This window comes from Fukomys damarensis, unplaced genomic scaffold, assembly GCF_012274545.1.
Source record: "Fukomys damarensis isolate Sample0158 unplaced genomic scaffold, DMR_v1.0_HiC HiC_scaffold_20, whole genome shotgun sequence".
Classification (NCBI taxonomy): domain Eukaryota; kingdom Metazoa; phylum Chordata; class Mammalia; order Rodentia; family Bathyergidae; genus Fukomys; species Fukomys damarensis.
Genome location: NW_022900932.1, coordinates 23,478,435 through 23,502,164, shown reverse-complemented (window position 1 = coordinate 23,502,164; position 23,730 = coordinate 23,478,435). Strand labels below are relative to the sequence as shown.

Sequence of the window (23,730 nt, the reverse complement as noted above, 5' to 3'; positions counted from 1 at the left end):
CATTAGAGTATTGCTGGACCAATAAAATGAGTTGAGATGTGTTTCATGTTTTTAATGTTCTAGTAATGTAATTAAGATTATTTCTTTCTTAAATGTGTTGGTGTTCGTGAGAACTAACCAATGAAACTATCTAGACCTGTATTATTATTTGTTGGAAGATCTTAAATAACAAATTAAATTTATTTAACAGACATAGCCATTACTATCTGATCTTCTTCAGCAACTTTATTAAGATATGATTCACAGATAATTCATCCGCTTGTAGTATATCACACAATGCGTTCCAGTATGTCCACAGAGTTGTGTCCCATCACCACCATCAATTTGAGAGTATTTCATTATCCCAGAAAGAAACTGCACCCCTTGACTATCACCTCAAAATCCCCACCCTGATCTTAATAGCTCCTCTAAGAACCCACTAATCTACTTTTTATATTTATACACTTGCCTAGTGTCTAATAAAAAATAACATTTTATACTAATGGGATCATACAACATGTAGTATATGACTGCCTTCTTTCACTTAGCATAATGTTTTCAAGGTTCATCTGTTCTGCAATACTTCATTTCTTTTTATTGCCAAATTATATTCCATTGTACTGATAGAACACATTTTATTTATCCATTCATCATTTGATGCCCATTTGGGCTGTTTTCATTTTGAGCTATTATGATTAATTCTGCTCAGAGAATTCATGTACAATTTTTTGTATGCCATATGTCTTTATTTCTTTAAGGTGTATACTTAGAAATGGAATCGCTGGATTATATGGCAATTCTTATGATTAACTGTTTAAAAACTGTCAATGTTTTCCAAAAATGAGATATCATTTTGCATTCTCACCAGTAGTGTATGAATTCCAATTTCTCCACATCCTCCCACAATAGCTCCTCTTATCTGTTCAATAACTTTTAAATGTGTCCTTCAAGAAATTGGTCAGTTGCATATATTTCATCAAATATCTGTGTGTAGATTTATTATACAGTTCTCATTATTCTCTAACCGATTCCTTTTTTGATAAGTCATTTTTCTCCTCATTTTATTCTTGTCTTGTATCCTTAAAAGATCCTGTTGGCCAGGGATTTAGCTCAGTGGTGCCGCTGCCTGCCTCATAAGCACAAGGTCCTGAGTTCAATCCCTGTACTAAAAAACAAAAAGATACTAAAAAGATCCTTCTATTTAGTAATGCCTCAACCACTGTTAAAGTCTGAAGACTTGGACTATATTCTACTTTGCAGCATTTAGCTTGATGCTGTACTTATTGTCAGTAGGAATTCAATAACTTTTAAACTGGAGAAAAACACTAAAGCACGTTGTATACTTAATTGTGTTTTGGCTCTAAAATAGCAGAGGGGATAAAATTGCACTTTTATTATTTTTTAATGCCTGTTGTCCTATAATGACATCACTTTCATTCTTGACATTGGCCATTTACATTTTCTTTTTTCTCTTGTTCACTCGACAGAGATACTACCAGTATCTGTGCCTCTCCCTGTACCTTGGGAGATGACTCATGTCTCCAGACACTGGGATAGATAAATCAGTTTCATTCCAAATCCCTATCTCCACCTGTCTGTCTTCTGGCCTAAGAAAGAGGATTTTTCTTGCAGCCTTTTTATCAGTGGATGAAGCATATTTCCCCAACTCAGGATATCCAAGCAACTAAGCCAAAAAATAAAAAGGACAGTTTAGGAATCTTCTCAATGTATGGGTCATTCTTCAAATTCTGACTTCGTTTCCTGATGTTATTGACTACTTTGCAGGTCTCTCTGGACTTACTTCCTGGATTACATTCAAAGCTGCAGTTGTCATCATTGAAAAAGTTAGGGAGAGGTATGCTTGGTGCACTTCAACTAGGAATGGTGCTACCAGGTATCCAGGCTTATACAGGACTGATCGATAGCATACATTTCTTAACTTCTAAGGAAAATTTACTCTCTGTAAAGTGAATATTCTGTTCACTTCTCCTACAAGGATACAATATTGAGGGATGATTTTGAAATAATATGAAGTATCTTCAGTCAAAAGAAGATTAAAATATGTTCAGTATGATTTTGTCTCTACACTTAATAGCACGCAATTGTTTTCTTTTTCTTCCCAATAAAAATGTACTTTAATCTGTAATTTCAATAATGGTTATTAATTAAATAATGGTTAGTCTCCTATTTTTATCTATGTGATCTTCTCTAACATATAAAATTTATTAAACATCAGTTTATTATTTTTGAACCTGTTCATTTTTTGTATGTTCTTTTTTTGTTAAAAGTATTCTTGTCTTGTATCATAAATGATCCTTATATTTAATATTGCTTCGACCACAGTTAGACCCTTAGAAGATTTGAATGATGCTCTAGTATTCAGCACTTAGTTTGGTATGATATGAGTCAGTGAATACCAAGTAAGTTTTGACTAAAACAAAAACCCAGGCAAAACAAGCTCAAACTTAATTATATTCTGACTCTAGAATAACACTCCATTCAGACACTTACGTACTGAAAGGCTTGGGACAGTTTTACAGGCTCTTTAGAGGTAAATGCGATAAACAGGAAGTAGTAAAGAGGGGTCAGAACTTACACTCAGGGATTGAAGCTTCACATTTTCCTTTTTACTTTGGACACAGATGAAGGGATGAGGGATTTATGACTTGATTAACTTCTAATTTTATAATGATGCATTTTAAAAAAGCAAGGACAAGAAATAAAATGGAATACTACTCAGCCATAAAGAATGAGAAACTAGAGTCATTCATAGGAAAATGGATACATTTTGGGAATATACTCCTAAGTGAAATAAATAAGTCACACATGTGTAAATACCAAATAGTTTCTCTGGTGTGAAAAACTGTAATAGTGCTCAAGATCCTAATGGGATAATTAACAATGTGAAATAGGAAGAAAAGGGCTAAAGGTGTAGGGAAAGTGGGAAGGGTAGGGGAAGGGGATAAGGGAAAAGAAAAAAAAATGTGAGAAAATGAAACAATGGAATTAAAGTGTTGTACACGGGGAGGGGAAGAGGGGGTGAAGGGAGGGCAGGGACAAGGGAAAAAAATGAGAACCAAGACCTATCATGTAATAGGTACAAGATCCCAGTAATGAATGTAACTGTACTGTATATCTAGAATGTACCAATAAACTCAATAAAAAAATAAGCCTTGCAATTACGTAGAAATATCAGGAGTTAATGGTCCCAAATAATTAAAGGATAAAACCAATAAATTGTTTTCTTGAATATAAACATACCTATGCATATCTATCTATCTATCTATCTATCTATGTATATATATTTGGGGTGCTGTGGATTTCACCCCGTATGTTTTGGGCAAATGCTCTGCCATTGTACCCCAGACATTGTTACTTAAATATTTAGCTGCAGGTTAATCTAATTTTTTTGTTTACCCATCCTGATTTCTGGATTAATCATGCTCTAGACAGTAACCTTAACTAAAAGATATTGTACACATCTCTGATATTTTTTGTAGTAAGGATTCTTATCTATCACTACACCCATTATATTTATTCTTCTAGAGAGGAGGAATTATTTATTTATTTCTTCATTTGGTATTTGGTAGTTCTACGTACATCTGTGTAGCTTAATACAGACTTGTTAAAATAACATCCTACTTGTGACTGAACTACACGTGATTGTGGCTATCCTCTTACTCTATAGAACATGTTCAGCATTTTAAAGACTGTTGAAATGCTTAAAAGTTAGAAAGATTGTTAGTCTACTTTCCATCTCCTCTGTTACTTAGTTTTACTTCATTTAATACCTGAACATTGAAAATATGGTTTTCCTGGCCCTACCACAGTGAGAAGAAATGTACACGTAGAACATTCTGTCATATCTAATTACTTTTATGCCCTCATTGCAGTGGGACAGTGGCCTGAAGTACAGTTTTCCACATTTTTCTGTGGGAAATTGAGGTTCTCCATTATTGAATAAAAAACCCCAATGAGTATGACATCTAAATAAAGTGTTTTGATAAAACGATTTTAAAATGAGGACCTGGTATAAAATCATACTCTATTAAATTTGTTTGACTACACTGGACAGTCCAAGCAGAACATGAAAATATTTCTGAGGTTTGCTTTCAGAGCACAACACTTCAAATCAGCCATTCTTGAAATAAGAGTAGTTATTTCCACCATCGACCTTCCACTTCTACCTGTCTACTTCTTAATTATCTTTTAAATAATATGCCATCACTGAATTGGGTGTATGCTTTTGAGTGAGAGTTTATGAGCTTATGTTGTATCAGAGGAATTTGTGTGATAATATGTAGCCTTCACAAAAAAGTTGTAAGTCCCCTGTCTTGTTTAAATAACTATAGTTCCAGAAGTATAACAGAGGGACACAAAAATATTGAAGTCAATTTGGTAAATTGGAAACTGCCAAGAAAGCTTCCAAGTGTATTTGGTTAATACTTACTGAATGGTAGAAAAGTTTACGTTTTGAAAAAATGAGTGGATTTTATATAGGGAGACTCTCACATTTGCTTTTCACATTTAAAACTACAAAACAGCCCTATATTATTAAAATGACTGTAAATCAATGATGTGTTCCTGATTCCATTTTATTTGAGAAGTGCTACTATTTCTGAAAAAAAATACTTTCACTATAGACTCACATAGCTCACATGATTTAATCTTTCACTACTTTTCTTTTAGTATAAAATGCACTTTCTTCTTTAAGCACATGTAGTAGCAATTAATTTCAACAATATAATGACACTGCTAATTCTCAAGCAGAAATAGTCTTTGTATTATGATGCTTACAATCTGAAATGTTAAAATGTTTTCTCCAACATGATCTTATTTTGATGAAAGCTCACAAACGGATGAGGAGAGATTTGTGGACAGAATGTTTTCTCAAAAATGTGTATGTCTAAACTCTAATCCTTGATGTGATCATATTTGGAGACAGGATTTTGGAAAGATAATTTTATTGTGAAGATAGATCCCCTAGCATAGACTTAGTGCTTTCACAAGAAGAAACATGAGAAAAAGCTTGTTTGTATTCTCTCTAATCTCTAATATGTCAGAACAGAGCAAAAGGCAGCCATCTACAAACAAAGACAAAGGCCCTAGGAGAAATGCACTGTATTGGCACCCTGAAGTGGGGCAGTCTCCAGACCTGTGATAAATTCCTGCTGTCAAAGCACTTCAGTCTATGGTTTTAGCGCTATACGTGGTTTAGATATGTTACAAAGATTGGAACTAAGACACTGGATTATGCAAAAACAACATAAGAAAAAAAATTTATGGAAATGAAAGGAGTTTTATACATGAAACTACCAGGACAAGAACATATATTTCAGTATTTATTTATTGTATTCTGTAGTTATATCCTTTACTATTACGTATTACTATTGTTCCATTTTAATTAGAGAATGAATCACATGAACATTTAACCATGAATTAATATTATATGATATACAGGTCTAATTGTTAAAGTAATATTAATATCTACTAAAATTTTGACATAAGACTATATAGCAGACATTTCAAGAGCTTTATTAGAATTATTAAATATAAATCATCACAAAAACTCTAAGAAGTAAAAAAATTTGCCTGCATTTTATGGGCAACAAAGTTAAGGCTTAAATTGGGTAAACAGTTTTCCTAAATCACATTGTTGATAAATTCTGACCCTAAAATTCTAATCTAAATTTGATTATAATCTCTAGAAATATTAGTTGCCTATTAAAACACAGAAAACTAAATTTCTAATATTTTTATATTTTATATTCTTTGAAAATCTGATACGTTGGTATTTTCATTTTGTTTTGTTTTGCAAAATAAGTAATTAATGGCCATTACAGCAATGGTATCAACAACAAAATAAGAAATATTTAAAGTATGGATAACACGTCTACTCAAAATGAAGAATGCATGAGGTGGGCAGCAACCTCTAAAAGCACAGAAACAAAACAACTTTTTCTATTTTGAAGTTTCTTTTGGTTAGTAAACAGATGCAAGACCTTGAGAATTTTCAAAGATCTAGATAGTAACTGTATCAACCAGTATAGTGTGCAGATAAATAACTCACACTAAAAAGGGCACAGGTAAAGAAAATGATGTACATAGAAACACTGAAAGTCTCCTGACTCCTCTGTTAGCACTTGAGCATATTAGGCTGATATTGTTTGAATAGTTTTCACAATTATTTAATGATAAAACTGAACTTCGGTTTTTCAGGTTCCAGACTGTAAGCTTTCTCTACATGACCAGGCAAAAGATTTGATATTTAGAGTAATTTTTTTTGTGAACTGGTGCCTACTAGGATATAAAACAATATAGCATGGATTAGTTATATAGAGGACTAATAGAGAGAATTCCTTTTCCACAGTATTCTGTACTGTCACTCAATCAAATTTATTAAGGATTGCAGGATGTGGTGGCACATGCCTATAATCCCAGCCCTCGGGGGGCTGAGGCAGGAGGATCTCTATGAGTTCAAAACCAGACTGGGCTATGTACTGAGTTCCAGGTCAGTCGAACTACATAGTGAGACCCTGTCTCAAAAAAACAAACAAACAAAATATATTAAGGATCCCTGGAGAGATATGCATTGTATTATTTATTCATTCACTTAATGTATGTCTACTACTGAGTGTCTATGGTATGAGAGCTCCTTGATTATGCTTCAATATTAGATGACAGACAAGAAAATGGAAAGAGTTAAAGGATACATATACTAGGAAAAATAGATTTGGTTACATAAGAACATATTGTAGAAGTTGTGGTGAGCAGTGAATAAAATGGCCCAATTCCTCTGCCTCCTGATATTCATGTCTTATGCAAAACCTTTTTTCAGGTAACTCAGTAAAACTTTGAATTTAGTGATTCACTTTTAACACACTTAGCAGGAAAAGCAATGGTATGATATTTCAGAAATTATACAAAGATGTTGGTTTCCATCTTGGTTTCTGTCTTTCTCCCTTTTTTCATTGGATCCCCTCATTCAGAGGAAGGCAAGCACCAAAGTCTGAGCCACAGAAGCAGAACATGGAGGCTCTGGTGTGACTTAGAATTGAAGCCTCCTGACAACCATCACACCAATGACCTGGAAGCAGATCTGTCAGCCCCAAGTGAATCTAGGCCAATCAATTCCCTGCAACCTTACTGGAAATATTGAACTGTGATCTCTGGCTGAGCATGGGTCAGATTCCTGACCCTCAGAAATTATGAGAAAATAAATGTTTGTTATTCTGCTTTGCTAAATTTTAGGAAAATTTCCTACACAGCCATAGGTAACTAAGTATAGAAAAGATAAGATCTTTTGCATTTCTGAATCTTTAAGGACACAGGTTAATGAAAAGTAATTTCATGGGCACTATTTTAAGAAATAGTCCATAAAAGACTGAGACAGTGTTGATGAAAAAGATTTGCCCATTCACTACTAAGATATAAGAAACACTTCAGTTACTCTAAATGAAATGAAAAGTTAGTCACTAAGGTTTCAGAGCTTAAAAGTTCTCTGAATAATAGCAGAACCTAGCAATTTTAAGTGCATAACGTGTATGCAGTGTTCTGAATCTTTGTGTTCTTTCAAATTTCATATATTGAAATCTAATCACCAATATGATAGCAATAAGAGGTGCTGTTTTTAAAAGGTAAGGCTTTTCTGAATGGGATTAGTACTTTGATAAAAGTCATTTGAAGGAGCTTGTTTGTCCTTTCCACAATATGAATGTACTTAAAAGGTGAAAATAAAGTGTTTGTAGATGGGGAGGGGAGGAGGGGGTGAAGGGAGGGCACAGGTAAGGGGAAAAATAAGAACCAAGACTTGTCATGTAGAGTTACAAGACCCCAACAATGAATGTAACTGTACTGTATACCTAAAGTGTACCAATAAACTCAATTAAAGCTGAAAAAAAAAGGTGATGTCTGTAAGGAGTGGAACTTTATCAGACACCCTCTTGGACTTCCTAAGCTCCCAAACTGCATACAAATATTTAAGGCTGTGAATAAATTATTTAGTCTACAGCTTTATTCATAGCAGCCCAAAAGGAATGAGAAAGTTCAATTACAAAAGATTGTGGAGCATTTTTTTAAATGAAACTAAAAATTGAAATTAACAACAAATCCTAGAGTGATTATTTAATTTACCACGTATGATTAAGGTAGCATATATGTATGCATGTCTCTTGTTCTTTTTCATAGTATTTTGTAAAATAAATGAGTTATTATTACAACAATTATGTAAAGTTAGATAATTAAAAGGGTCTGAAAAATTGTATAGAACCTATTCTTATAGCACTTATTGAAAAAGTTTATATTACAAAAGAGAAAACTGTGAAGGATGCATTGAGGCTTTGGAAACTTGCAGGGTCCTTTTACAGGATGCAGTTTATCTTAAGATTATGAACCACCAAGGAATATGCAACAAACATTGGCTTTAGAAGAGTTCAGGGAAATAATTTCAGCAGAGTCTTTTTATGGCCCGCTGGACAAATAGCCAATTCAAACTACATAATTGTTTGAACCTGGTATGAGTCATCAACCTACACATTTCTAAACAATGTAATCAAGCTCGCTATGGAAATCACCAAGTGGATTTCAAGAAATGATCATTAAAAGCAAAATAAATAAATTGTTTTACATGCAATATATAGACTATGCATCAATATTTATATTATATATGATAGTTACAATAAAAATTGTCTATATATTGCTATGAATATATACAAATATATACACATGCACATGTATGTATATTTCATTTTATATATACATGCTTAATATATATTTATAACTGGTAAAAGGGATACTGCTTATACTCTCACCAATAGTGGAGAAGGGCTCATTTTCCCCTACAGCCCCACCAGCATTTGTTATTGGTTCATTTCTCGATAACAGTCATTCTTTCTGGAGTGAGATGGAATCTCAGCATTGTTTTAATTTGCATCTCTCAAATGACCAGTGATGTGGAACATTTTTTGATATATTTATTTGCCATTTGTATTTCTTCATCTAGTTCAACTGGTGCAACCACTATGGAAATCATTATGAAGGTTCCTCAAAAAACTAGGACTACAGGTTCCATTTGATCCAGCTATTTCCCTTCTTGGTAGCTTCCCAAAAGAATTAAAAGCACTATGCCACAGCAGTATATGCACATCCATGTTTATAGCAGCACAATTTGTAACAGCTAAATTTTGGACACAACACAAATGCCCATCGACTGATGAAGGGATACAGAAGATGCAGCTACTTTTATATAATCAAGTGCTACTGAGCCCGAAGAAGGATAAATCTGAGGCATTTCTAGGTAAATGGAAGCACCGTGAAACCATGCTCTTAAGTGAAATGAATTGGACACACATATGTAAATATCACATTGTCTCTCTGGTGTGAGAAACTGAATGTGTAAACAAGGACTAAAATGTATAATAGATATTGTAAAATAGCAAAAAAAGTTCAAATAGGAAGGGGAACTAGGAAGGGGGTAATGAAGGAAGTAAAAAGAAAACACAAGAATGGAAACAAATCTGTGTTAGTAAGGGGGTAAAAGGAGGGTTGAAGGGAGGAAAGGGGGATAAAAAAAAGAACAATCAAGTTGTATCATGTACCATACAAATTTCCTATAATGAATATGATACTGCTTACCATGTGACACTAAAATCTAGTTTCCTCATAATTAGAAAGGTAATAACAACTATATACAATGAACATATAAAAATTTTAAGTATAATCTAATAAGAGTATAAACAGATCTTGGAAGTTTTAGGATCATATATTTAGATTTGTGAATTCTAAGTCTACTTAGTGAATTGAGCACTATTATATTCACATATTTTAGTGAAGATAGTGAATTAATTTTTTTCTTGTGTGACTGATTTAGTAATTCTGTGTCTGAATCTCTCCAGGCTCCTTTTTAAATGATTTATTTTCTTGAAGCCCACTGATTATTTGCTCTCATTTAGACCAATTGCTTTCTAGACCTTCTCCCTTCTAGTTAATCAGTCATCTTTTTAATTTATTCATTACATTCTTGAAATAGATTCACTATTTGTTTCCATTTCTTATTATTTCTATTTCTTTCATCTCTCATTCTATTTAGGGACATTTTTTAGTCATTTCTCAAGGGGACTATGCAAGTTGAATTTTCTGAGTTCTTATTCATGCAAAAAGGGTTATTACTTTGCCACATAAATTGGGTGACTATAGAATTTGTACCAGTCTGTTTTTCATTGTTACAGCAAAATACCTGAGGCTGAGTACTTAAAAAAGAAAAGAGGAACATTTAGGTCATAATTCTGAGTTTAAACAGCAAGGCATTGGCACAGTTCAGATCTGGTGAAGATCACTGCAAGCACTCTGCCAAAATAAAAGGTCAGATAGCCTGAGGTCCTTCTCCAACTTTTGAGGAAATATCCCCAACGACCTGTGGACTTTTAATTAGGCCACACCTTCCCAGGTCCCACCTGCTTTTAACATCATAACACTCAGTATAAAGGTTGGGAGTGAAATTCAAAACCACATCCAAGACATAGTAGTATTATAAGTTTATGTTAATTTTCTCATGGAATGTGAAATCATTACTTGATTGTCATATAGAATTCAGTGTTGCTGATACTGAGTTTATAAGTAAAGATTGAACTCAAATCTCCTTTGCCCCTTGTGAACATTCTGGACTGAAATTTTCGTTGCTGTTTTTCCTCTCTGCCTATGTCCAGTTGCTTTGTCTCTTCTGAATATTTTTTGTTAGTTTTCTCTTAGGATTGTATATTTTTTCATTTGTCATTATGAGTTTATTTTCTCTGTCCCTTTACTCTTATTTTTAAAGGACGCTACCTTAGGATTGCATAAATATGTCTGCTTAGCTTGGCTTCTTGCTAGATTTTCAAATATAGAGACAAAGAAAAAGTCTTTTTAGTCTTTGGACTCAAAGTTATTTAATTCTAACTGACAACAAAGAGAACTACAAACATAGTTAATAATGACTATTAACATCAAAGAACAATAGAAAACATTGAGAAATACTTTCATATAGAGATAGTTGGTAGAAGAAAGAATAAATAAATTAGGCTGAGAAGATGGCAAGAAAAGTATAATATTAAGTTATTATTTCTTTATGTTCTAAATTAACACCTATACTCTAATTCCTCTTTCTAGTTACATAGAAATTTTGAGGTCAATGAAAAGGAATATGAATAACCTTTCTTAAATCATTATAACTTACAATAAATACTAGACTTGAAAATATATGAAACCTTAAAGAAATACTGCCAGCAGTGTTTATAATAAATGATGCTTTTAAGAATCCCTATATCAGTAGAGAAATTTTATAATCTAAATTGTTCACTTCACTTTAACGGCTACATATTTTGGCAGACAGTAAAATTAAATGGTGGATGATCACCCGAATATATTACATTTTTCAAGATACAACTGGGTTACTAATTCATTTCAGGTCAAGAAACCTCTTGGTAGGTCCTTTGCCTGTTGTATAGAGTTTTTGAGCAGCAATGCTTTCTTCTATTATTGATAAAAATGGAGGCTGGAAATCACCAGGAGCTACAAAATTTGTGAAATGAAAGTATATTACAGTGGAGATTAACATGGTATATAGTGGCAAGAGATTTCTAGTTGAAAAACTCTTTTTTTTTATTCTAGCTCTTTAAATTGCTTAATTAAGCACTTCACTGATGTCTAGTTGTTCTATTACTTTCACTGCTCTTCCAACTATGTGGCTATTGTTTAGTATATCTTTTCCTCCTTCAGTGAAATTTTTCATTTATTGACTATATTGTAAGATCTCCTCTCTTAAGTTCCCTCCAAATGAAAGAGCGGTACATAATGTTTAAATCATTCAGCCACGCTCAATTATTTATTAACTACATTGAATAAAATGTTCACATATACTAATAACTCTTATAGATACTGCCATATTTGCAAACGTTAGCCTGCTGAATTGTTTTTCATACAGTGGTTTGTACCTGTATCTTCCATTTCATATCTATGAAGCCAGATAGCACAGATGCACTGTGACTTATTTGGACAACAGCTGCAGATACTTTCACCTTAGGAATGCGGAATTCCTTGCTTAGTATACTTGCTCTTATCCTGAAACCTAGCAGTATAATTACATTTTTGTGACCATCTCTACCCAACCAGGACTACAGCTGAGGAACTCCAGAAAAACGAATATGAAATACATTGTTGCGAAGGACAAGCTGAGGATGAAATAGCTAAAACCATTTCCAATGAAGTTCTGATGTCTGCAACAATTACTCACCAACAAGGGAAATGGAATTTTACTTACACACTTGAATTCACATGATTCATTCTGTCTTTAGAGCCAGAGGAAACAAAATGTAAGGGAACACAGTACCTCAGTTTATGGCGTAGATTCAGTAATCTTGAATCTCAAATTCAGTTTTATGGGTAAAAGTTTTACCACCTTACATTTACCAGCTCACATTATATATGATAAATATACAGTCAGACAATATATAAAACTATTCTATAGTATAAAATTAATTGTCTTTGCAGATGAAGATTACTAATACTTGAAATATAACCCTGAAAGGAGATATCTTACTAGTTTCAAATATCTGGTTTTCAAGATGGAGTGGAAGGGGAGAAGATTTCTACTAGATATTGTCTGCATTTTCAAAAAACATTTACTCTAATAGTTTAAAAAATATTTTACTCTTATGCAGAGACTTAATTGTTGGACTACTCATAAATAACTGGCTCTCAGCCTCCTGCCACATGTGCTACGGCATAGTGGTGTGCTGGTGAGTTAGAAAGGTGTTGAAATACAGACCTCCTTAGCTCTCAGCGAAGTTGGAAATGAACCAAGACTGGCTCTCCACCTCAGAGCTCCTAATGCCTGCTGGTCTTGAGTAGCCACTTCCCTGTTCCCAATGGTCCAGCAAAAACTGCATTTTTAGAAGGCCCTGGCCTATGCAAAGAACACTTAGTACTTAGTAATCTTAAAATTACTGAACTAAAATCCCTCATTTGTTTGGATTTCAGAGAAAATGGCACTTTTGGATCTGATACTATTATATATTTGAAAAGTAATAAGAGGGAAGCCTGTTAATTTTTCTCTCATTATGATAGTTAAAAAAAAAAAGAAGAAATCACTAAAGGATATACTTTAATGCTTTTTCCAGAACCTCATAGATCCACTTGTTTTCACAGAAATAGCAACAGAAACACTATCTTCTTAAAATCGTCTTGCAATGAATCACCTCATATATTCTGGTACAGAACATCATCCCTAGAACATATACAAGGCATAAAGCACACTTTGGAAATTTCATAAGCCATTAGAAGGAACCGAGTTTGTAACAAGCTGTTAGAGGCCAATGCTCCTAATCAAAAGATGTGATGAGTGGTAGTGGTTCCATGTCTGGGTGATAACCAATCAGACTGATAAAATCAGCGCTTAATCTCCCCTCTCTGGATCATTTTACTTCCTTGTAAATTATCATCCTCTCCTGCATCTCATCACCACCCTCTCTTCACTCAACTCCAAAGCCTCCTCCTATGCTGGGGAATCTGCCAGTGTGAATCCGTGTGAGGCAGAGCTTTGTCTCCCCAGAAGCTCATAGGCAGGTACTTGCCTTTCCATATGCCAAGAGCCCAGTGTGAACACCTCATCTACATTATGCTAATATGACACTTTTCCCCCTGGAAGTGGAATGAAAGAAAATGAAACCAAATCAGCTATATGTTAGGATTTATTGCTGTAGCAGAAGTATCTGAAATGTTGTGACAAATGAGGGTACCACCTGGGAAGCCAAGTGTCATCATTATGATGTCATGACTAACAGTAAATGTTCACAGTGGGCTGGAATAGAACCCAAAACACATTTTCTTCAAGATGACTGTGGTTCCTATGTACAGTGACTCTTGTGATTTATCTGGGTGTTTTGCTCTCCAGCCTTTGTGCGTGTGTGTTTATGTGTTTTATTTTAACCATCCATTCATAAGGAGAGGTTCACCTTTTATACCACTTCCTTCTTATATTTCCATTTATTAAGAAAGGTAAGAAGTATTTTCCGTTTCCTAACTGGATTTGCTGCTACAAAATCCAGTTCTAATTAAGTAGAATATAGGCTTTGCACTTAAACATTCTAGTAGCCACACTTTGTTATTTTATGACCCGGGGTCCTGACTGATAAGGGAACAGAAGCACTTCCAAAGATCTGGGATCTTGTGTTTTTGTTTTGTTTTGTTTTAGAAAAGTTGCGTTATTATGTAACTTCCATCTAAGCAATCAGGAAGAAGACAGTTATCCAGGTCAGCCAACTTGTGTTAATGTTCTGTGTCTAGTTGTCTTAAAGGATGTCAGATTCAGGGGGAAAAAAAAAAGGAAGGAAGTGCATAATTCAGAATCCCATCTCTTGCCCCTACAAGGGGAGGAAAGTTTGCCAAAAATAGTTTCTGAATTTGAAAGCCTTGTTGCTACCTTTTTTACAGGGATTTGCTGGAAGCATTCATGAAATTAGGTTCAGTGGAACTTTCAACAGATATAGTTCAGTGATGGTCTTTGTAAGTAATTGAATACACAAAAGTCATGATCTCTTGTTCAAAAGCTTGCTGAGAAACCTATTAAAAGTCTGACCCTAACTCTTCTGGAAGTGGCGAATATCTATCTCTCGACAGTAATGAATCACTCTCTTAACATTTCCTCTGCTACAGCCTTTGACATAGTACATTTCTTTGAAGTATTATTTTTTTCTTGAATTGGGATGACAATTTATTTTCTCACTATATCAAAATGCAATTTTGTAGTAAATTTTAAGTTCAAAGTTTGGAAAAAGACTTAGTGATCAATAATCACTTGGTACCTTTACTATGTGCAATGCTGCTGGGGAAGATAAAAGTAAAGAAAGTGTGATACCTACCTTTTGGAAGATTGCAACTCAAAAGGAGCAATCTGTATATCAATGACTGATTATGGAATGAGGCACAGAGAAGCAAACATTAACTAGAAAACAAACTCATTCCAGACAGATAATGGAGCAATTAAAGCTAACTGAAAGAGAATCAGAAACACCTTGCAAAGGTGGTGGCATCTGAGAAACTGTTAAATAATGATTATATTTTGACAGGCATTTAAAGTAGGAAGCAACATTGCCACTGCACAGAAAGAATTTAGGAAAACCTCAGAGGCTCTACATAATATAACTTGTTTTTATTTTTGCTTTGAATTTTTAATCTAACCTAAGATATAAAGATAGAGTGGGAGAAATGTAAGGAGAAAAATAGAACTGTCCTTTTCTTCTGTAGCTTACTTTGTATTCTGAACAGAAGTAATCTCTACACAAGTATATCTGAAGAGTTTCTCAACAAACATTTGTCTGGAATGTTGTCGACGAGAGACAGATCCTTTAAACCAAAATATGTGAAAAAGGAAAGAATTTACTGTTGCCAAAGAGAGTGAAATAAGGTTTCTAGAACACTGCTGAACTATATAAAGCCAGAACTGCTAGGTTCAAAAGCCTCTGGTTTTTATCCATAACTATTTAAGTTTGTAAGACAGAGATAAAGAATATAAAGAATATAGCATGTGTTAATCAAGCCTTTCAGTGTAATCGACTTCATTAAGTATCCACTTAATCAAGGCTATCTACTATTTAAACTAGTCTAAAGCAAAATAATTACAACACAATTTTAGAAATGGTCTTACATATCTTTTTAGCTGTTTTATTTGCCTTTAAGGAAAAAATGAAATCATGATTTTTCGGTACACCATGGACTGAATTCTGGATAAGGAGTTGTAGTTTGGGCTTTGCTGGGGTTTAAACAAATGAGCCTTTATTTTCCATTACTATCTCTTGTCAGCAGTTGATGTTATAGTGATGTCTTGGTCAAGTTCAGTTATGCACCTGTTATGTGTTGGTCAATGAGCCTTGCTGACAATAAAACTAAGTGGAGTTTGGATGTTTGCAACAGATACCTTTGTGCTTGATAATTTTTGAATTTGATGGAGTCTAAAAATCACAGGAAAATATGTCAATGCACTTCTGCTTTAAGCTTTCTTCTAACCTTGTATGAAAGAATTAAATTTGATGTTAAGAATATAACTTGTAAGCCTTCATCCTGCAATTCATAAGGTTTGTTATTTAATAAAAAAGCCAATATCTTTTCTTTTCCCATCAGGAATTCTTGACAGGTGCAGGAGATTAGTGACAGGAAGGAGTGGGGCAGAATAAAGAATTTCACATGGAGATTACAATATTTATGCCTCAGAGTGAATGCAGTACTCCAGATGTTGACTACATTTCACTTAAAAACAACTGCTAGCTGATATGAACAATGTAAATGCCTGAAATGCAACAGAGCAACCTTGTTTCTTAATGCTAAGAAAACACATAGATGCTCATCAAATCTTGAAAATGTGCTAATGAGCCACAAAGTCTGATTGAAATCAAAGGCATCATGTTCCAAAAACACTTTGGTGATTTAGATAAGTACGCCTTAGGTTTCATCATTGATGACAATACTTTTAGGAAAATTCTGCCAAGATTTAAGTCTCAGGAATAAAAACAATTCACAGCAGTTTCTCATTAAGTCAATTTCAGGAAGCTGGGTAAGGACCTGAGAACTATATAAAAGAAAAAGAGACAAAAAGTAAAACTAGGCACATGAACAACTATTCTCTTGCTAAAATATGAACTATAGAGACTTTATAACACAAAATATGACATTTACAATTATGTAATTTGATTACTTATAAATAAGTCCAAAATATGAAGTAGATTTGAGCAGAGATGGACATACCCTGTTAGTTAATTGCGGAGGATAGACTAGTTGGAAGTACTTTTCACAGACAATATTCCATGGTGGAGGGAATGCTCATATTTTTCAGCTTTGGTTAAGATCAGCCTGATCTAATTAGTTTTTGCATCTAAAATATTGCTCAGAATTCCCTTTAGTAAAATGTTTTTCAATACATTTCAAGAAAAGTTGTTCAGCAAAAATTCAAATTTGATAAATAGTTCTAAAATCAGAAGATTTCTTTAAAAATGCACCAAAAGTACCTGAAAAGCTAAAATGACAATTTTAGGACCTCATAAACTACACTCACATATTAATAATAAAATATTTTTATAAAGAATAGCCCAGGGTTATTTTCTATGTATTTTATTTGGGCTAGCAGGACATAAATTTACCTGGATAATTTTAATTAACACTGCATCTCTATTAAAGATAGAATAACTTTTTTTCTGTTCTGATCATGATGATGTAGCCTTGTTGATTAGATACGTGAAAAGACCATTATAAATCATAGAGGTATTAACAAATTTGGAGTTAAATGAGTAGACAATTTTTATTTTTATTTCTGATTTCAGATTGATCAGAAAGTGTAGAATTTCACTTTTACTTCTTACTGTGCACCTGGCAATTATAAACTCCCATGGAGTATAAAACTAAATTTACTGCCTTGTGCAAACATTATGATAATAAAGAGCATGCTTATAAGACTTTAATAATATGATATAAAAGTGAGGTGCAGAAATAAGACACTGTAGCCCTGGTAGAATTTACTATTTTCTACAGGACATTTTCATTTGCCTAAAAACCCTTGATGCATTTTTACCCTTACAAATAAATTCTCAGAAGATAGAAAGAAATCAGAGACATGGATAAATCTGTACTTGATTTTTGTCAACAAGATTGGAATACTTAAATCTAGTAGAAGGAAGAGATACCAAAGGACCGTAGAACGATCAGATATTTTAGTAAGTACATTATATTGCCACACCTAACCGAAAAAGCAAAGACTGCATGCCTTGTTTGTGACACCAGTAATTTAGAGGACTGAGGATAGAAATATTAATTTACTACCAAGCGCTGCAGATGTACGGCCTCCTTTGTTTCCTTAGCACATTTTAATTATTTTGAAATATGTTGGGATAATGAGAAAACAATGTGCCAAGATTCATCAATGATTTTGTTTTAACACACAAGGAAAACTAAAAACTAATCAATTCTCTGCAAATCTTGCTGTTTGCTTGGGTCATAGCTCTTTAGAACTAGGCTGTAGTAAAAGTTATCTAAGTGTTGATATGTTTCTTTTAATTCATCTTAAAGGAAAGCGTCACCAAAAAAAAAAAAAAAGAAAGAAAGAAAAAAAGAATTTTAAAACTAACCCATCCTTGTCTTTCATACTCCTTTCACTAAACAAAGTATACATCCTCCAAATTTAATATGCCCTATACATAATACCCAGTATGATCCTCTAGGATAGGGGATTAAAATACGGAATTTCAAACAGTAAAGGACTCACATCTATACCATTACTTTAGTATTAAGGGGTAATAATATGTACAGGAGGATTTCATAAATTTACAAGGATTTCCGTAGAAAAGAGTTCTGTCGTGATGACTTGGAAGATTGTTGACTGCCTTCACTGTTTATGAATCCATATGAATCCTGACATTTCTGTAAGTTTCTTAGAGAAATGTTAACAATAATATTAAAAAGAATGCCATTTCACTGAGTGATTCAGAGCATTTACTGGCTGATTTTAGAAAATAGTGACTTGGGTGCTGAAACCAAAACAAAACCCTAGTTACATATTTCCTAAGAAATCAAAGACGATTATGTGGAAGAACAAAATGTTTTGCAAACAACTGCAGATAAAGATAGAGAGCATTTTTCTGGAAACAAGACAAACTTGCTGTGTTTAAGAAATGCAATGCAAAACCTCAGGGTACCAAAACAGCTAAAGGAGTATCTGGAGATTATTACATACTTTATACCATACTAGCCTAATTGCAGCTCCTCATAGCTTTGACATTAATAAAAATTCATAAGTCACTATTGCCTCTGGGTAGTTTATATAAGGCATACATTTGTAAAAGACTCCCCAGTTAATATATTTATTTCACTGGGATAAATTTGAAACAACATAACCAAAGAACCTAAGTACCACTGACATAGTATAGCAATGTTCTGTATGTCAAAATGGGGTTGAAAATCTTTTCTCATATATATGAATATTTAGTCACCACGCAGATTCAAATTTCAAACAGTGTAGCTGTGATTGGGTACTGAGACTTACCAGTACTTGTAAGGAAGTTAACGCTTCTCATTACACCTTCAGTGTAAGCCCCTGGCTCGTAACTGTCCATTTCACCCGTGACAATATGAGCAACTCTTGCTGCCCGTCCTCTGATCGCACCTGCAGCACGGTCTAAATTCTCAGCATCCTGGTCTCTCAAAGCTATGATGCACTTGTTGACATCTTCCAGGATATGACTTTCTGTAAATAAGCAGGTCAAATTAGTTGTGCAAGAGTGTTAATCACAAATCTAATATATAATGTCATATATATACATATATATATATAAAATTATGTTAACTTCTGATTTCAGATACATACACAGAGAACTGAGAATCAATTATAAAAATTAGTGAGAATCTGCTTATATCCTTTAATAGTAACATATATGAAATACCAAAATTATATATTTAAAACCTTTATTGATTACGTATTATTTTAGATTTGAATTTCATTAAATTATACTTTTGATCTGAATGATGAACAGGCAAGGGTGAAGTTAAGGACAGTTTTTTGATTAAAATGAAAATGAAATAATGATGGAAACTCATACACACATACACACTTTTAAAAAAATATATCAAAGCTAATGAATCTTAGAGGTAGTTGCCTACTCTGAAAAGTGTTTCCAAATCTCCTCTACTCTCTTAGCATGTTTGGGCATGAAGACAGGATAGTTATGATAATAGCACAATGTTTTCTTTTCCTATGAAATAAGTAATACTCCCTCATAAAACTATTGAGAGTTGGATATACACATGCAGTACGACCAAACATAGGCAAAGATATTTTTAATAAATTGAAAAACTACTGAATGAATCAGTGTTTTGGCTTCTGGCTTTGACACATGAATTCTCACCTGAAATCTTAAAACTTTGTATTATTTAAAAGCACATAGAAAAAAGAATTACAATAAAAATGTCTCAGTATTCCAGAACATGTCTTTACCTCCCTGTTGTTCTTGTCTCTTCCTCTTTCTGATTCTCTCTCCATTTGCTTGTGTATGCGTGTTGACTGTTTATCAGCAAGCTACAGAGCTCAATAATTCATAATACAATTTCCTATGTCGCACTTTTCCCTTACGGTATATAGTTTAAAATTAAACTCCTATAGAATACGGTCCTTGATGACCTCTTTGGGCGACTCCTATCATTCTGCGGGCCCCTCATACTTCCTTAATATGCATTTTATGGTCCTCAGAATCCTCCTTTGTTCTTCCACGACTCTGTCCTATACACAGACTGCCCATCAATCCGGTCTGCTTGTACAACTCTGCTTTCAATATGCTATTCAAAATGTTCCTTTCTTAGGAAATCTATCCTGAACTCCTCATTCTTTACAAGAAACAGCTGGCTCCACATTGTTTGACATTCATTCCCATGAAATGGTTCATATGCTTCCCATAGAACCTCTTCCTGTGTTTTAATGATGCATGTATAAATTTATCTTTCTAGTAGACTGTGAATGATATCTGCTGGCAGAAATTTTACCTTATTACCTAATGTATTTAATACTCATCACAAACTACACAGTTCTTAGGGTAACAAGAATGTTGAATGAATGAAGCCCTATTATAAGACATAAGCAATGATTATTTTCTAAATCTTAAACTACAAGTTATAGACATAGATGGAAATATTTATGGAGCCCCAAATTTATTCAATTTACCCTATATCAAGGATATTTGCACTTAAAAAGTTAAACACCAAAAGCATTTACTATAATTGCAATAGAATTTTAATCTGATTTGTAGTGTTCAGTTATGAAAGCGCCATTTTAAGGGCTATAATAAATTTATGTATGGTTACATCTCAACAGAAAACACTTCTGAATCATGACCATCAGATTACCCATGTAACTAAAGTTTAAGTGCAGAAGGCACAATAATCAACAAGATTTTTTAAATCCACAGATGTTCACTTTAATGACATTAAAAAGCCTTTTTTTGTTTTGTTTTGTTTTTTGTTTTTTGTTTTTGTATCAGAGATCAAACTCGGAACCTTGCACTTGGGATGCAGGTGGCAGCACCACTGAGCTAAATCCCTGGCCTTAAAAAACTATTCTTTTCCAGGCATATCAGTAAATCTTTTTAAACAAATAAAACATACAGGTATGAGTATTTAATCTTTAGTCACTATTAGTGCTTAATTCTAAATTTCAGTGTCATTTTTGCTCCATCTTATGAAAGTGTAATTAAATTTAGGAAAAAAACATTGATCATTCTTAGAAGATTATTTGCCTAATAAACTAATATCTGTTTAATTAAAGATGAAATCATAACTGTCACAAATTACATTTTTCCAAGTAATTTTTTTGCAGTAGAATTTTGTCCTTGCAAAGAATATTCGCTATCCCTGAATTGAGTTGTCACCTTCTCTGTAGAACAATGATACATATGTTTATCTATTTTTTTTATTATTTGAAACAAAAAATGAAATACAATACAGATTTTTCACAATTTTTGTTTGGCATTACAGAAAGTTGTGTGGTTATTGCTTACAGCTAAATAATGCTATCAGAGACACAGTGTTAATCAGACTGAAGAATTACAGAGGTAAGCTTAAACATAAAATGAAATTTCCACATGAACATACACAATATTTTAAAAATGAATAGTGAAATAAATGTCAAGCGGCATGTAATAGACTTAATCTGAGAATGCTAGAGATGATGACTAAATGATCTTGGAATTACTCCAAATAAATATAGAAGAAAAATAATGGGAAAGACTTGGAAATTTTCCATTATAGTGACATTTTTCTATTACCCTGAATATTTCATAGAATGCTAGCAACATCTATTTGCGTGGAATTCTAAGAGTACTCTTCTAGTAAAAGAAAATCAAAATGTTGAGTAACTGACACATTGAGCAAATTTTTAAAAATGAGTATTGTGTTATTCATATTTTGACAAAAACCTTCAAGAATTATTTGAGTTTTTCTGTATAGCTATAGAGCCATTTTTCCTAGGAGCAAAAAAAGTGCCAAATACTTTGTACAAATCTCCCTACAGTTGTATTCCTTAAGATTTTGCTGATGGAATAGGTTTAGTCATTAGGCACAGCAAAAGTCATTAGGAGTTCTGGCTCTGATTAATTTTTCACACTGGGACTAAAAAAATCCAAAAATTGCATCATTTTAATAATGTGGCTATGGGCTGAGGATTTGGCTCAGTGGTTCCTCTGCCTGCCTTGCAAGTACAAGGGCTCGAGTTCGATTCCCGTTAAAAAGAAAAAAAAAAGAAAAATATGGCTAAAAAGAGTGACCATATTATTATAGAGCAAGCACATTTAGAATTCTATGCTCTGACGAACTGACACATAAGGGAGACTTTTCTAACACCATTAGAGCATCAGCTTAACATTTGATTTGAGGTGAGGGGTGAAATATCCCAGTGTTAGAGCAAATGCTGAAGTGCATTATTTTAAGAGCAGAGAATTGCTAAATTACTAGCAATTTCCATCAATCATCTTATTGCCACCCTGAGATGTAAAGAGTGATTTATATTACGTTGGAAAACAGTATTATGAAGGGCAAAAAAAGGGAACTGATATTTGTTTTTAACTTTTCTGGCTGACTCTGCCTTCCATAACTGCAGTAAGTATATCACAATAAGATTTCAATGTCATTCTATTGTATACCTAAAAGGTGCCAATAAAATTAATTGTAAAAGATTTCAACATTCAGTTTTTTAAAAAATTGTATAATTTTATTGAATATTATTTCTCCAATTACAACAAAAATTGAAGATCAGTTCTATTGCCTTGGAGAAGATTCAAAACCAAACAAAAATATAATGGGAATAAAGTTAACTTATTTGACTTTCAAAGTAAAATATTATAGATCTACAGACCACAGAATAGATGAAATGTATAAGCCAGACTTCACTGAGAGCTTTTTTTTTATATTCTTGAAGCTGGACTTTAAATGTATCTGTGGCAAAGTGTTAAGAGGAAGTTTATGCTATACTTTATGGTATAGTCCGTCAACTTGGTAATACCATCAAGTTTATTTCCCTACTATCTGGATATATAAGACAAAGAAATCTGAGTAAAAGGAAAGAATAAGAAAAAAGGACATTGAATTTTTTTCTAAAGAAACTGAATAATGATGTAAAATAGAATGAATTTCCTAAATCTGCAAGATTAAAGCTAGTCATCCACTATATAGGAGATCTGAGAATGAGTTAGGATAAGTTTAATTACAGAAAACCGAGATTTGTTATATGCATATACTTATTCTCTAAAATGAATGTAAACTTCACAAACAGCACACATGTGCTATTAATAAAAGGCCATATTTCTCTTTTTGCTCATCTGGGACTCTACCTGTTACAAGATCTATACACAAAACTACACAAGTAGTCAGCAAACAAGAAGAAATAATATTCCTTTGCCTTTTAACAAAAACATACAACACTAAAAAGCAAATTAAACACTCTGATACACACACTAATTGTTGTTTATATATCTACTTCCTGATGGCCAAAATTTCTGTTTTGCAAAAACTTGTTCATAATACCTTCCAAATTAATATCCAAAAGATAGATTTTTATCAAGTATACTTTGAGAATAATGAGCATGCATAGCTAAATACAAAGTATTTTTAAATTCTTCATTACTTTTCTCCATCCTAAGTCCTTTACTCTGTCTCCTCTCCTCAGCTGGTCTTACTCTATGTTAGAAAATATAGATG

The 23,730-nt window shown here is 33.2% G+C and overlaps 1 protein-coding gene across 4 annotated transcripts in view; it reads right to left on the bottom strand.

Moving 5' to 3' along the window:
- The window catches only part of Ctnna3 (catenin alpha 3), a 1,561,788-nt gene that overhangs the window by 375,434 nt on the left and 1,162,624 nt on the right, over positions 1-23,730 (bottom strand). For all 4 annotated transcript variants that reach the window (XM_010605540.3, XM_033766563.1, XM_033766562.1 and 1 more), the window contains one exon: positions 19,037-19,237. In XM_010605540.3, the coding sequence (XP_010603842.1) occupies positions 19,037-19,237 (201 nt within the window). The remainder of the gene's footprint in view (positions 1-19,036; positions 19,238-23,730) is intronic.